Source organism: Capricornis sumatraensis, chromosome 3 (assembly GCF_032405125.1).
Source record: "Capricornis sumatraensis isolate serow.1 chromosome 3, serow.2, whole genome shotgun sequence".
Classification (NCBI taxonomy): Eukaryota; Metazoa; Chordata; class Mammalia; order Artiodactyla; family Bovidae; genus Capricornis; species Capricornis sumatraensis.
Genome location: NC_091071.1, coordinates 51,628,741 through 51,643,422, shown reverse-complemented (window position 1 = coordinate 51,643,422; position 14,682 = coordinate 51,628,741). Strand labels below are relative to the sequence as shown.

The window sequence follows — 14,682 nt, the reverse complement described above, 5'->3', positions numbered from 1 at the left end:
AGCACAAGCTGGAATCAAGACTACTGGGAGAAATATCAATAACCTCAGATATGCAGATGATAGCACCCTTATGGCAGAAAGTGAAGAAGAACTAAAGAGCCTCTTGATGAAAGTGAAAGAGGAGAGTAAAAAAGTTGGCTTAAAGCGCAACATTCAGAAAACTAAGATCATGGCATCTGGTCCCATCACTTCATGGCAAATAGATGGGGAAACAGTGACCATTTTGGGGACAGCTCCAAAATCACTGCAGGTGGTGATTGCAGCCATGAAATTAAAAGACGCTTACTCCTTGGAAGGAAAGTTATGAGCAACCTAGACAGCATATTAAAAAGCAGAGACATTACTTTGCCAACAAAGGTCTGTCTAGTCAAGGCTATGGTTTTTCCAGTAGTCATGTATGGATGTGAGAGTTGGACTCTAAAGAAAGTTGAGCACAGAAGAATTGATGCTTTTGAACTGTGGTGTTGGAGAAGACTCTTGAGAGTCCCTTGGACTGCAAGGAGATCCAACCAGTGTATCCGAAAGGAGATCATTCTTGGGTGTTCATTGGTAGGACTGATGTTGAAGTTGAAACTCCAATACTTTGGCCACCTGATGTGAAGAACTGACTCATTTGAGAAGACCCTGATGCTGGGAAGGATTGAGTCTGGGAGGAGAAGGGGACAATAGAGGATGAGACGGTTGGATGGCATCACCAACTCAATGTACATGAGTTTGGGTAAACTCTGGGAGTTGGTGATGGACAGGGAGACCTGGCATCCTGCTGTTCATGGGGTCGCAAAGAGTCAGACACGGGTGAGTGACTGAACTGACCTGAACAGAAAATGGACATTCTAATAGTACCTAGTACATAAGAGTTATTTTGAGGATTAAAACAGATAATTAATTTCAAGCAAAGCAGAACAAAGCCTGACACATAGTAAATGATATTATAAGTCAGACATTTTTAGTATTACTACTCTTATTATTCAAAAACTTACCTGATCACCTGGCTTTCCACCTTCCCCAGGAGGCCCTGGAGGACCAGGAAGCCCCTAAAATAAAAGTAAAAATATAAACCTGTGTCTCCATGGAAATTAATAGGCCACTAGTGTTAACCCTTCACCCTTTTCAATGTATGGAGTTCCCTTACTATTTTCAAGCAAATGATATTGTTTAAACAAAATTTGAGCATAACAAAACTAGAAACCTATACCCTCTAATATAACACAGCAGCTAATCCTTTTATGGGTATAGATTTACATTTGCCCACCACTTAGCAAAATGATAATGTAGCAATAGGTTCTTTATATTTGTGAAGTATTTAATGGCTCTCAGAATAACATTTTAGGCTGACAGAATAAATATGAAAAGTTAGCCTGAAAATTTTTCCCCAAATGATGATCACCCAATGCTGTTAAATATTCTACTAACATATTTAGATAAATCATAAAAATTTGTTCAACAAAAATTATGACTGAGCCCCTTCACCTAAAAACTGTCACAACATTGTTAATCTGCTATACCTCAATACAACATAAAAATTTAAAGGAAAAATTTTAGACACCAATACATTAGATAAGCCTTAATATAGTTAAATAAATCCTACTGAGATATCAAATGCATTTTATAATTTTTAATTTGTTAAAGGTTTGGGTTTTGGTCAGTTTTTCAGGGGAAGTCTATTCCTGTTCTTTGAATAAAAATGTTTGATTTCATCCAAATGTCTATCCTATTTACTAAAAGAGGAGTTGCTTCTTTGAAAATTATAAAATTTCACATCATTCAACCATATCCTTTCCATAAGAAAAAGCATTTTATCAGGGGAAGAAGAAAGGGAAGATGGAGTCAGTGCGTACCTGAAAGCCAGTGGGGCCTGGAGGACCCTGTTCTCCTCTCTCCCCGGCTAGACCCTGAGTCACAAAGAAAAGAAAACCATGAACACCAGGAGCCAGATCTACTCGCTTCCTCTCTGCGTGAACTACCCAAGTATTCATATTTCTTTGCATTTCTTCCAATTACAAGTTTTTCACTTTAGCCGGATAATAAACTAGTTCTAAAAATCACCTAATGGTATTGTTTGAAGTCCTTGATGGTGAGAAAATACCTCCTAAAGCCAGCAAAGAAACAGATAACGTGTTCATTTTTTTATCCAAACATAAGTGTCTGGAGTCAACTGTAAAATTTGTGGGAAAACTGACTATTGGGCACAGACAAATTCATTACTTTTATGTATCCAATCTAAATTTTCCATTGTAGTTTCTCAGTGTTATAAGAAGTATTAATCAAACTTTCAAAACTAGAGTAACTGAAGAAAGCAAAGCTAACATTTTAGAAAGATATTTAAATTGTCCCAGTTCAAAACAAATAAAAATGCCAAGTATTTCTGATAAACACAATTTTAGACTCCTAAGATGAAAATAAACCTCAAGAGATATTCCTTTGAGGACTAATAAGTAGGAAATAATAAATGTATATTGTTTATATTATATAATTATAACTTCTATCATAATAATTCATAATTATATATAACATAGTGTATTATTATTATTCATAATTATCTTCAAGCTTAAATAAATTTCTATAAGGTATAATATTAGAAAAACAGGCATAATTGAATATTTACATATTTTAAATAAAAAACATTATAAAATATTTGTCAGATACTATTTTCCTAGTTGCTATATTTTTCGGCTGTGACAACATAGAGATGATGAGATAACTTTTGCCATTAGTATTCATAGAAGCTTAAAATAATAAGGCAGGAGATGCCTTTTTATTTCAGCTTTCAAAAGATATAGCTGAAATTCTTTCACCTTGCACTTTCTTATTTGCTTCCCCCTGAAACTTATCCATTTGTAAAGTCAAGTTTTACAGATAAGACAACCATCATTGAAAAATGTAATGTGAATATGTTCTCAATAAAACTTACCGGGGGCCCCACAGGACCAGAAGGACCAACTTCGCCATCTTTTCCAGGAGCTCCCTAGCATCACAGAGAGATAATATATAAGGTGAGGCCAAGAGAATTTGTATAATTCCATTTTGTTTTTTTCTTTAACAGAAAATGGGTAGTTACCCTCTGCCCAGGAACACCAGCATTTCCTGCTTCTCCAGGTTTTCCAGGATCACCCTAGAGAATCAATACAAACTAACTTAAGTTTCAATCTGTTTGCTGATTGACAGTTAATGGCAAGTGAGGATTATGATGAGATGGCAACATTATACACGGTACTTACATTGCTACCTTTGGGGCCTGGAAGACCCATACTCCCAGGCTGCCCTCTGATTCCTATGGAACCTGGAGGACCCGGCCGGCCATCTTCTCCTGGAGCGCCCTACAAAGTTGACAGGGGCAATGCAGGTTTCACATCAGTTCTCTATAAATGTCACATCACCCAAACTGGGACTCGTTTTTGCATACCATAAAAGATATATAAGCTTTAAATTATCCTATATTTTTATGTTAGTGAATCAGAATAGTTGAGTATTAAAAAAAAACTGCTGAGATATTTTAATATTTAGAACAGGGACTTAATTCTTATTCTATATACGTTTCATCTTTATATCTCTTTACACTCATATTAATAGGGGAAATCTTTCTCTTCTTTCATTTACTCTTATGGGTGGTAATGAAAACTCAGGACTTCTGTTTCACATGTACAATATAAAGGAAGGGCCCAGGATACGTGAGTTGTCAAACTTTATACCTATTTATCTCTTAAATGTATAAGATTGGAAGGATATCAAGAAACAAGATTGTTACTAATAGACAAATTCTACCAATATTCATAAATACATCATTTCAACTTTTTCATTTATGTCAGAGAAGCAGTCACAATCTCAAACATTTATATCAATGTGTGATCAATTTTTGGTCAATTTGAAAATGATCAGAGCCTTAGGATTTGCTTCCAGGAGGGGAGGGTGTATTTCAGACATGATCAGCACCCACATAATCAAAAACATTGTTTTTGTTCAGTTGATAGGTCGTGTCTAACTCTTTGCAACCCCATAGGCTGCAGTGCACCAGACTTCCCCATCCTTTCCTATCTCCCAAAGTTTGCTCAACATACACTAGCCTTAACTAAGGATCTTACCATTTAAGCTGCATGTCCATTGAGAAATATTAATGGTGGTGGACTTTTGTTTAAATCACTTACCAAAGGTCCAAGTTTTCCTTCAGGACCCTGGACACCAGGATTTCCTGTCAGACCCTAAAAATTAAAAGCAACTGTCAGTTTGCTGCTGACCTACCACTGAAGTAAAGTTTCTAAAGAGTAAAAATAGCACTGCATTTAAAAGATCCAGTCCTGTTTTGCAGTGCCCACTCTCGGGAGCCTTAGGCTCCTCTAGACAAACTCAGAGCTCCGTCATGGACTTCACCCAAACTGGCTTCAGGGGATACAGGACAGACAACACAATGTGCCAACAAGGTACCACAGGTGGAACCCTCCATTGGGAGAAGTCTGCACAGCACAGCCTGCAGGCCAGTCTCTAAGCTTCCTGTAATGGGAGGCCCCATGTGAGGAAATCCATCTACATGGGAAGTGCAAGGGGCCACCCTGGTTTGAAATCTCAAGGTAACCAATTTTTTTTTAAACAGCACCTTGGACTTAGCTTACCAGTCCTAGCAAGGTGAAGGCCCAGGTACAAGTCTGCAAACTCAAGAAATACAATAGCTATGCCTCCTACCAGGTTCTTAATACCCTTCAGAGTCCTCCAACTTTAAATCTATAATCAGGGGTCATTATTACTAAAAGTAATTGGCCATTCAGTAGGCATTCCACCTTTATCAGGCATCTAAGGAAGATTATCAAAGCAGAGGAACCCAAGGACTGGTTCTCACATAGAAGGAGAGATAAAGAGTTGTAGGAGACTTTTACTCCCACCTCTAACCCAGGGTTAAAGATAAAGAACTTACATTGAGCCAAATGTATCTTTCCAAGCAACTTTTGTATAATTTTTTCTCTTTAAGGGGCATTGTTAACAACTGAATATGAGTATTTACATAGTTTGAATGAATTTTCAAATGACATTTTGTTAAAATGAAATTTACCAGGAACACTCTCTGGTAAAAGTCAAATTGTTATTTATCAGCGAATAAAGGAAAATTATAAAAATTGATAAATTGGATTTTTTTAATCAAGTGGTAAAGTTACTAATACATACACCTTTGAAAAAGGATTAGAAGTTACTATACATGATAGTTACATGTATACATATAACTATACATGTATATAAGTTTCTATACATGATAAAAATAACAAACAATTCATATGAAATAAAGTCAAATCCATAAAAACAAACCAAAAAAAATGTTCCAAGTTGTGAAATCAAGTTACTAAAAAATAAAACCTTTAAAAAACCTTTGAAAAATGGATTCTCAGGAGCATATCCCTTGGGTTGATGTAGCAAAAAATTGCTGTGTTCTTACCCGAGCACCTGGAAGCCCAGGTTCACCTGGACGTCCTGGATCTCCCTGACCTCCTTTAGGTCCTGAAGAGCCAACGGGACCCCTCTCTCCTTGAGCGCCCTGTTCCAAAGCAAAGTAGAACACGTCAGGAAAAAAATGAATGCAGGCAAACAAAAGCAACAGTATGTAAAACCCTTGTTTTATAAATCAAACCACTAGTATAAAGGAATTGGTCAAAGTGGGTATAAAGACCTCTTTGTAAACCATGTCACTTCACATTTTATTCACATTTGGATTCCTTGGAATAAAGGTTTTCCAACATTATTTAATGAGAGTTGTGTTTAAAGCCTCACTCCAATGACTTAGATTTAGAAACCCCAGAATTTTAAAAGAGTCTAAATTTCTAAAGAAAGGAAACAAACAATATCAGCTAAAGGAAAGATTTATGGTCTGTTCTTTTCAGGAACTTCAATATACCTCCAATTATCATCCTTCTCCCTGAGGCCTCTATAATGAAGAAATTGCACAAGAGGGATCTGGCATTAGGCCTAATGTCTGTATCCAACCCTTTTCTAGATCCAGAACCCACGTGAGCCAAAGCTAGATAACCACTCCAGACAATGGCATCTTTTGCAACAATACCCACAAGAGTGTCAGTCTTGACAGGATAAACTTACCTTTGGTCCAGGTAAACCATCAGAGCCTGGAAAGCCACGATTGCCAGGAGCACCCTGCAAGTGACCAAAGCGTGATTCTCAACTGTGGGTGTTTATGTAACATAGAATGAATGGGGAATTTTTATTCTTAGTATTATAAGATTTTAGGAGCTATGATCAAGCCAACACAGCAATAGATATGTATTAAAAAAGTAACCTGACTAAACAGGAAGAAACTTTAAAATTTGAAATATATATATATAAGTACTGAATCAAAATTATTCAAATCAAGAAATATTCTAATCCTTCACTGTAAAATCAAACTTAGAGAAAACCTGATACCTAGATACAGAGACAAGAGGTAAAAAAAAAAACGGTACCATGTTTGATAATCACAATGTCAGTGATTGCAGGCATTAGTATTGTCTTGGATGTGGAACTGTTTACATTTTCTGAAGTTCTATACAAAAGTCAGGTGATAATGTTAATCTCCCTTGCAGACCAGTTTCATTATAGTCCAGTCACAGCAATTTTTTCTGATCGTTGAAGTCGCTCAACCTTCTCAGGCTTCCTGGATTTGCACTTGTTGCTTGCTCTGCTGAAAATGTTTCTTCTTTCACGTTTCTTGCTGGCTCCTCCTTATCTTATAGATCTTATCTAGGTGCCAGCTTTTCAAAGAATCTCATTTCCTAAACACCTAATCTAATGACGCATGACTGTCATATGGTTACGCTCTACCACATCACCCTGTTATTCTCTAAATGTAAAATGTGTGATTACACTGAGGAAATCAGAGTTGAAAGAGACACGTGTACCCCAATGTTCATCGCAGCACTGTTTATAATAGCCAGGACATGGAAGCAACCTAGATGTCCATCAGCAGACGAATGGATAAGAAAATTGTGGTACATATACACAATGGAATATTACTCAGCTATTAAAAAGAACACATTTGAATCAGCTCTAATGAGGTGGATGAAACTGGAGCCTATTATACAGAGTGAAGTAAGTCAGAAAGAAAAACACCAATATAGTATACTAATGCATATATATGGAATTTAGAAAGATGGTAATAATGACCCTATATGTGAGACTGCAAAATGGACACAGATGTAAAGAATAGACTTCTGGACTCTGTGGGATGATCTGAGAGAATAGCAATGAAACATATATATTACCATATGTGAAACAGATCACCAGTCCAAGTTCGATGCATGAGACAGGGTGCTCAGGGCTGGTGCACTGGGACCACCCAGAGGGGTGGGATGGGGAGGGAGGAGGGCGGGGGGTCCGGGATTGGGGACACATGTACACCTGTGGCTGATTCATGTCAATCTATGACAAAAACCACCACAATATTGTAAAGTAATTAGCCTCCAATGAAAATAAATAATTTTTAAAAATTAAATGTGTGATTATATTTTTATTTATATGTTGACTTATTTTTTGCTTACCTCCCCACTAAACTATTATTTACTAGCCCTCCATGGAGGCTGGGACCATAGCAGTCTTGTTCACTGATGTGTCCCAAGCACCGTGTATCAAAATTGGCATGGAGCAGCTGTTCAATCAATATTATTGAATAAATGATGAAACAATGATTAATTAGACAGTTGGCTCCCTTAATTCACAGACAGCCATACTGAACTGTGTAATATACCTGCCAGCATTTCTCTTAACTGCCCTAGTTTTCCTCAATTTCCCAAAAGTTCCTCGAGTAATCTCCCCACAACTATAGGAATTTATTTTGTTATTCAAATTTTACCCTTTCTCCCATTGGGCCCGGAGGACCAACTGTTCCTGGATCACCTCGGGGACCTCGTTTGCCTTCTTCACCAGGTGGACCGATTGGACCCTGGATACCATGTGGCCCCTATTGAAAACAGAAGGTAACAGAGACATCCATTCAGCAATCGAGTTACAGTCAAAAGAATCCAGTTAGTCACAAACTTTAAACTATATTAAGTGAACTGTTTCCATCAACAAGTATAATTCTCTTTATCATCCTTTTACATACTTGAGTATTTTGTGCTTATACGTTGGGATTACATTCATGTTCCCCTTATCATTGAAAAGAAATAAAACCTTACCGGTTCCCCTTTTGGTCCAGCTTCTCCTTTGAAACCTGGGACTCCTGGATCACCCTAAAATAGAAACACAGAAAACTGTAAGAACCAGGATATTTATCCAGCCCGACCTGCTCTAATCGTTACAGTGAATGGGCCTTGACAATTTCTGCAGCAGAGTCTGTACTGAATCAATAATACAATAATTTTTTAAAATGTACACAAATCTTATAGAATGTGAGTGAAATTTTATAAAATCCAATATAGTTAGGTAGCAATTTGTATATTTTATAGTGATCTTCAAGAGACTTACCCTTAAAGTCTTATTTTTAATCATGCATAGTAGGATGATTAGAATAATTCAATGATTCTTCCAATTTGATAATAAAAATTGGAACTAACAATGACAGCTTCAATAGGTATATCTATTTAGAGTTTATTTTAGAAAATAGATTTTGTTCATCCAAAGCCAAAATAATTTTTTATCTATGTAGTATTTATTAAGATTTGACAACTTCAAACAGGGTATTTTATGTTTAGAGTATTCTAGGGTTTGGGGGCATGTATAGGATTTTGGTCTTTATATACCAAGTGTACTTTAATTTGTGGGAATCAGATTGCTAAATTGAGAATATCATAAAATCAAATGTAAAATATCAGAAACATTTATGTTTTTGTAAATTTGTCATCAGTATTTGAAAAGGACTTATCAGTGTAGCAAAATTACTTATAACAGGATCCAAAATATTTGCTTTAAGTAGTACTAGCAAAAGTTTTAATTTTTTTATATCAAGCTAAAAGATACATAGTCACAACTTCTCAGTATGTATTTCTTAAGAACTAACCATACTACTTTACCAACAGATGAATACACAAATATAAAATATACAAATTTCTACAAAATATGGATATTGATTCCATATAAACAATATGTTGGAGTCACTCTTCAGGAACTAATCTCAAGATATAGCTGTTGAACACATGTTAGCCACACTGTTATTTTAAATTCCCATTCATGTCAATGTATGGCAAAACCAATACAGTATTGTAAAGTAAAATAAAGTAAAGATAAAAATAAATAAATAAATAAAAATAAAGTGTCCCCAAAAAAATAAAAATAAAAAAATAAATTCCCATGAAACTTCCATATTTCCCCATATTGGCTTGCAAAATATTCTCATAATATTTATCATTCAACTATTTATAAAATTTTATGAGGTGGATCATGAAGTTATGACCTTACTATTTTAAATAAAAGAACACTAAAATTGAACAAAAAAGCAGTAATTTTCCACTTTGAATTTAAACACATAAATTGTACATTAACATTTGGCTTCCACTTTACAAAAATTTCTATCTTAATTTGCCTCATTCAGATAAGTTACATTATCTATGTTTCACTGTATTTCATAGCCTATTATTGATATCAATATTTCTCTGGTGATATTAGATGTATATTATACAGGGTGATAATTCTTTGAAGGACATTACCGGTTGGCCTCGAATTCCGGGAGGTCCGGTGCTACCCTGAGGTCCTGGAGATCCAGGGGGTCCTGCTAAGCCAGGAGGACCAGAAGTGCCCGGAGAGCCCTATTGGAATGCAAGAGTGAGAAGCAGAGATCTCAGCACAAGTCTGTGGCCACTGTCCAAAGTTCACTGTGTCCCTGCGAACTTCCCGTGGCTTCCATGTAGGTAGTTACTCACCGTCGGGCCTTTGGCACCAGGTGTACCATCAGTTCCCACTGCACCCTAGAGGATACAGGAAAAGTTCACAAGATAGTAAGCCGTATGTTGGGTAGTATTCAGATGTCCACCCACCTTCCAAAAGGAAGCAGAAAAATTTAACCAAAAAGAAAGGGGGATAAAGAAATCAACCATTATATCATAAAAGTTACTTTTATGACTAATTCCCTTTTTCATAAAATAGACAAAATTTGCAGAGTTGACAAGGGAAATGTTTTTTTTTTTCTTGTGAGTTCTAAACACTCAATCAGAATTGAAAGAGAGTATATTAAAATATATTGCCTTTGTTCTGATGTTATAAAGCATGTCCAACTTGGAGTGACAAGGAACTTACAGGAAGACCTTGGGATCCAACAGGACCAGGTGGCCCAGTTTCGCCTCTTTGCCCCTGAGGACCTTCAGGGCCTCGTGCCCCAGTGGGACCTGCTTCTCCCTAAAGGGGTATGAGAGAGAAATGTTAATTTTAGAAAAACCTAAATGTGATGTGGTTCAAAGCTGACTGCTTATTTGGAGTTTTACATTTTACACCTAATAATTTAAAGAGGTCAAGCACACAAAGCAGTTTATAAGGGGTGTACACCTAATTTTTCCTCAAGCGTGGGCATATTTTCCCCTCCCTTTGGATGCGGTGATGCCTACAGCATGTTAGAGCAGAGCACCTGGTCAAGGTCACCTGATAACCTTCAAACACCCCAGTTTCCAACCCCAGATAGGAGTCTAGACAGTAAAAATACAGGATGCTTGGTTAAGTTTTAATTCAGATAAAACACAATGGATCTCAGGGTCACTCTGTCCCAAACAATGTCTGGAAAACACTTATACTGAAATTTTATTCTTTATTTATTTGAAATTCAAATTTGCCTGGGTTTCTGCATTTTATCCAAGATACTAAATACCTAATGTAGGTCAAATCCTAGGGGAACCTGGACCTGGAATTTTAGGCTAAAAATTCTAAGCTTAGGGGGGCTCAATGGTACCAATAAACATAGAAAATCTCTATTGAATCCAATTACCCTTCACTGAAATACAGAGAACTAGGTGTGAAAGTTTATTCTTCATGCAGAGAGCCAGAGACGCTGGAAGGACATCACAGTTATGGCAGAACTGGACCGAAAGGAGACTGGGGGTGGCGGTCTTTGTGCTGGGGGTTGGGAGTGGAAAACAATTTCTGAGAGAAACAGTTTCTCACGGTGTTTAACTTTATTAAGCAGTTCTCAGTAGCCAACAGACAGTACTAGAAAAACCCAGGAGGAGAGGGAAGTATCCAGGGTGAATCATGATATAAACTACGACGGCTAGTGAAGTCTGGATCAGAAGCTACAGTAGGTGCAGAAACCACTTCCTGCCAAGTCAGGGTCCTGGGCTTTGTGGGTATTCTTTCCTGAATTCTCTAGCCAGAGCTCAGTCCAGAGCTCAGTTTGGGGGTGGAGAGTCTCACAGTGTGAGAGAGAGAGGGAAGGGATTTTGCATACTTTGATTGAGGTACACAGGGAGGTTGGGCACTCCAAGGTCAAGAGTCAGGAGCAGCAGCCTCGGGACTTCAGGGAGCAGATTCAGAGGGGAAGAGAGAGGGTCCTTCTCAGCTGAGCTCACAGTGAGTTCTCAGTCAAAAGAAGGACTGCTTCCTGAACTGTCTGAGGGCACCATTTTAAAATAAAACAGCCACATCCCTGCAGCACAGAATTTACAGTCAACATTAGAGAGCGCCAGAAAAATAATTTGACTTGATGACTCCCACATTTCAAACAGCACATGAAATGTCAACTATAGACTGTTTGCTCATTTGTTTCGAAGTTCAAATCCAGTTTGAGTGACCCCACTAACAAGGAGCATGAGCCTATACTGAGGGCATCATCTGCCTCAGGCGCTATGCTGTGTGTGTGTGTACTAAGCCCAGCCATGTTCAACTCTTAGTGACCCCATGGGCTGTAGCCCACCAGGCTCCTCTGTCCATAGGACTCTCCAAACAAGAATACTGGAGTGGACTGCCATTTCCTTCTCCACAGGATCTTCCTGACCCAGGAATTGAACCCACATCTCCTGCGGCTCCTGCATTGCAGGCGGTTTTACCGCTGAGCCAGTATTGTGTTTTTCAAAATTTGAAAGTAGTGTTCTGAGTTTATTCACTGATTTAGCTTATATAATCTTAATAACCTCTTACTGCAATCCTTGAATTTATCATCCAAAGTTCTTGGGAGAAAGAACAAACTGTGACTCACTGCAAATGTAAATCATCCCAGCAGAATATTTAATCCATTCCCACGGGGAGAGCCAAATAGCCTCCCTGCCCATTCCTTTAATGATTGTGTAAGTTGGGGGTACAAAGGGAGCGGGGAGGCAGATGTGAAGGACAATATTGCATGAGAGAACAGCCTTTTGTCAACCCCTGATTTATTTTAACCTCCTATTGTTTAGAGCATTATGCTATTTATTACTGCCAGACACAGTATTCAAGAACAGAGTTACAATTCGAATTAAACTTTTTCCTAGCAGCTGTTAAATTGTCTGGCATTAGAGTCCTAATGCAATAAGATTCTTTGATATTACAATTGTATGATTATAGGTAATTCTTTTTAAATTACTTTATATAATAATATCATTTTCTTTAATTTTCTATTTTTTTCCCTACCATAATGGACATTGAGAGCACTCTAGGTGCTTTACTTAGTTAACAGCAACTTCCATACTCCTCAGTGAATTAAATGACATTCTTTATTTGGGGATTCATGTACTTAAGAAGTAATTCATGTCATCAAGAGCTACATATATTAACATCTTACCTTCATTCCAGGATTTCCTGGAAAACCAGCCGAGCCAGGTATCCCAAGAGGACCCTATTAAAGAAACCAGCAAAGTGATGAGACATGTATTTTAATCAACATTTTATCAACATGTAATCTTTTCTCCTTTGAACATTCTGTACTTTGATATATAGGAATAATCCACTTGGTATTTTAAAACCACAAGGATTATATTATAATTTTATTATAAGAACCTTGCAATATTGATATGAGACATTGGTAGTAGAGGTGTCCACTGGTATTAAACATAACAGGATCTCCTAGTTGTAGCATATGAGAGTAAGTCAGTCACAAACACAAATTGTCTGAAACAATTGCTTCTTGAGAAATTACTTTCTTTGTGTTAATCAAGTAATAAAGATAGCTTTTAGAAAGTTACACATTGTACCAAAACCTATAATCTCACTTTATAAAAATGATGCTTAAGAATCAGCTGGATATCTTAGAGTGATTTTTTTCAGGCTAATAAAAAATGAACATGTGTCACTATACTACATTTGGAAAGGCATGAATAGAGTCTAAACCCTTGATTTAAAAGCTGAACTTAAAGGAAATTAGTGTAGGTGAATTTCATTCTAGGTTATCCTGATTCTTCTTGAGGACTGCATTTTAACGCCATCAAGTTTTGCATTAATAAAAGCCCTGTTAAGTGACACTTATTTTTCTTCCTACAGTTTGTTTCATTTTTGTGAGTAAGGGAGAAGAGCTGTTAAGGACAAGTAATTTCAAATCCAATTTACCCTCATCGTATTTCCCTGAGTTTACTGTGTTTTTACATCAATCCATCCTGTGGACCACACTATACTCTTACTCTCTTCATATGCTCATCTTTTGAGACTAGGCTTAACAGTTGTTCCTCTTCAAGTCGTCCTTGAGATCTTTGTCTCACTGCTGGTGTCAGTACAAGTGGGTCCCCATACTTCATGTTGCTTTCCCTATTACAGCAGTTAGCAGTAACATTATGGTACTGTATTAATTGATATATCTCTCTTCTTTGACAGGGAAATGTTCAAAAACAAGCACAGTGTCTTTTTACTTTTTAGACACTTTTTACAGTGTCTTTATTGTCTTTTTACTCCAAGCGTCTGGGACACACTAGGTGCTTCATAAATGTTGACAAATGTACAAATGGAAGAATGAGTGAATAAGTGAATGAATGAATGTGAACGCAATACACTCACCATGGGCCCAGGTTTTCCAGGCATACCATGAGCACCTCGTTGTCCCTAAGTAGAAGAAGAGAGAAGATCAGAGCACATTTCTATAGCACTTGCTGACAAGTCATTTACTTCACAAAAATTTCCATGTTAAAAAATTGGAGAGTATCTATTAAGGTTAACTGACAACAACCTTAACTAGGTTAAGAGCAATAAAAATACACATTTATACACCATGGGTAAGGGAGCAATAAAACACATCTATCCAAGGACAAGAAATAAAAATCAAAATTGGAAATATAAAACTATGTAAAATGATTTGGGTTTTACTTGAACACATCACCTTCTATCAAACGAGCTCAAAGACAGAGAAACTATGAACGCTGGGCTCTTCTTAATAGCTAGAATAATAATAATAATAACGTGTTTGGAGTAAAACAAAAAACTAAAGCTCACATGCACTTGCATGCACTCACCCACAAAGGAAATTAAGTGATAGTGAATGCTGTGTGTGTCACCCAGATGCCCCTTCAGCACAGAAGTAAGCATCCTATCACCCCTGGAAGTGTTGTAAGCTGACGGCTCACACTTGAGACCCTCCCCACAAACCGCTGCAAGATGGTAGCTATTCCAAGATTATGCCTGTGCCCTTCCATGGTCAATGCAGTGAAACAAAGGATCCACAGTCTGAAGAGCCATTTCAGCTCCGTAGTTCTCATGGATTGGAAGATTCGTGGAGACTGAGGCCTCTGTTGCCAATGTAACACAGCTTTGAATTTCTCCTTGTAACACACCCTGCTTATTTCATTAATTTCTTCATAGGTATAGTTTCTGAGTGCACTCCTCAATAAATTTCCTGCACAC

General features: G+C 37.3%; 1 protein-coding gene across 1 annotated transcript in view; it reads right to left on the bottom strand.

Annotated features, from left to right (window-relative positions):
• The window catches only part of COL5A2 (collagen type V alpha 2 chain), a 148,801-nt gene that overhangs the window by 31,176 nt on the left and 102,943 nt on the right, over nt 1-14,682 (bottom strand). Inside the window, exons 17-31 of the mRNA XM_068968767.1 lie at nt 13,843-13,887; nt 12,641-12,694; nt 10,195-10,293; nt 9,822-9,866; nt 9,609-9,707; nt 8,142-8,195; nt 7,817-7,924; nt 6,073-6,126; nt 5,417-5,515; nt 4,143-4,196; nt 3,219-3,317; nt 3,059-3,112; nt 2,912-2,965; nt 1,839-1,892; nt 981-1,034 (exon numbers count right to left, since the gene is read on the bottom strand). Of these exons, the coding sequence (XP_068824868.1) occupies nt 981-1,034; nt 1,839-1,892; nt 2,912-2,965; nt 3,059-3,112; nt 3,219-3,317; nt 4,143-4,196; nt 5,417-5,515; nt 6,073-6,126; nt 7,817-7,924; nt 8,142-8,195; nt 9,609-9,707; nt 9,822-9,866; nt 10,195-10,293; nt 12,641-12,694; nt 13,843-13,887 (1,026 nt within the window). The remainder of the gene's footprint in view (nt 1-980; nt 1,035-1,838; nt 1,893-2,911; nt 2,966-3,058; nt 3,113-3,218; nt 3,318-4,142; nt 4,197-5,416; nt 5,516-6,072; nt 6,127-7,816; nt 7,925-8,141; nt 8,196-9,608; nt 9,708-9,821; nt 9,867-10,194; nt 10,294-12,640; nt 12,695-13,842; nt 13,888-14,682) is intronic.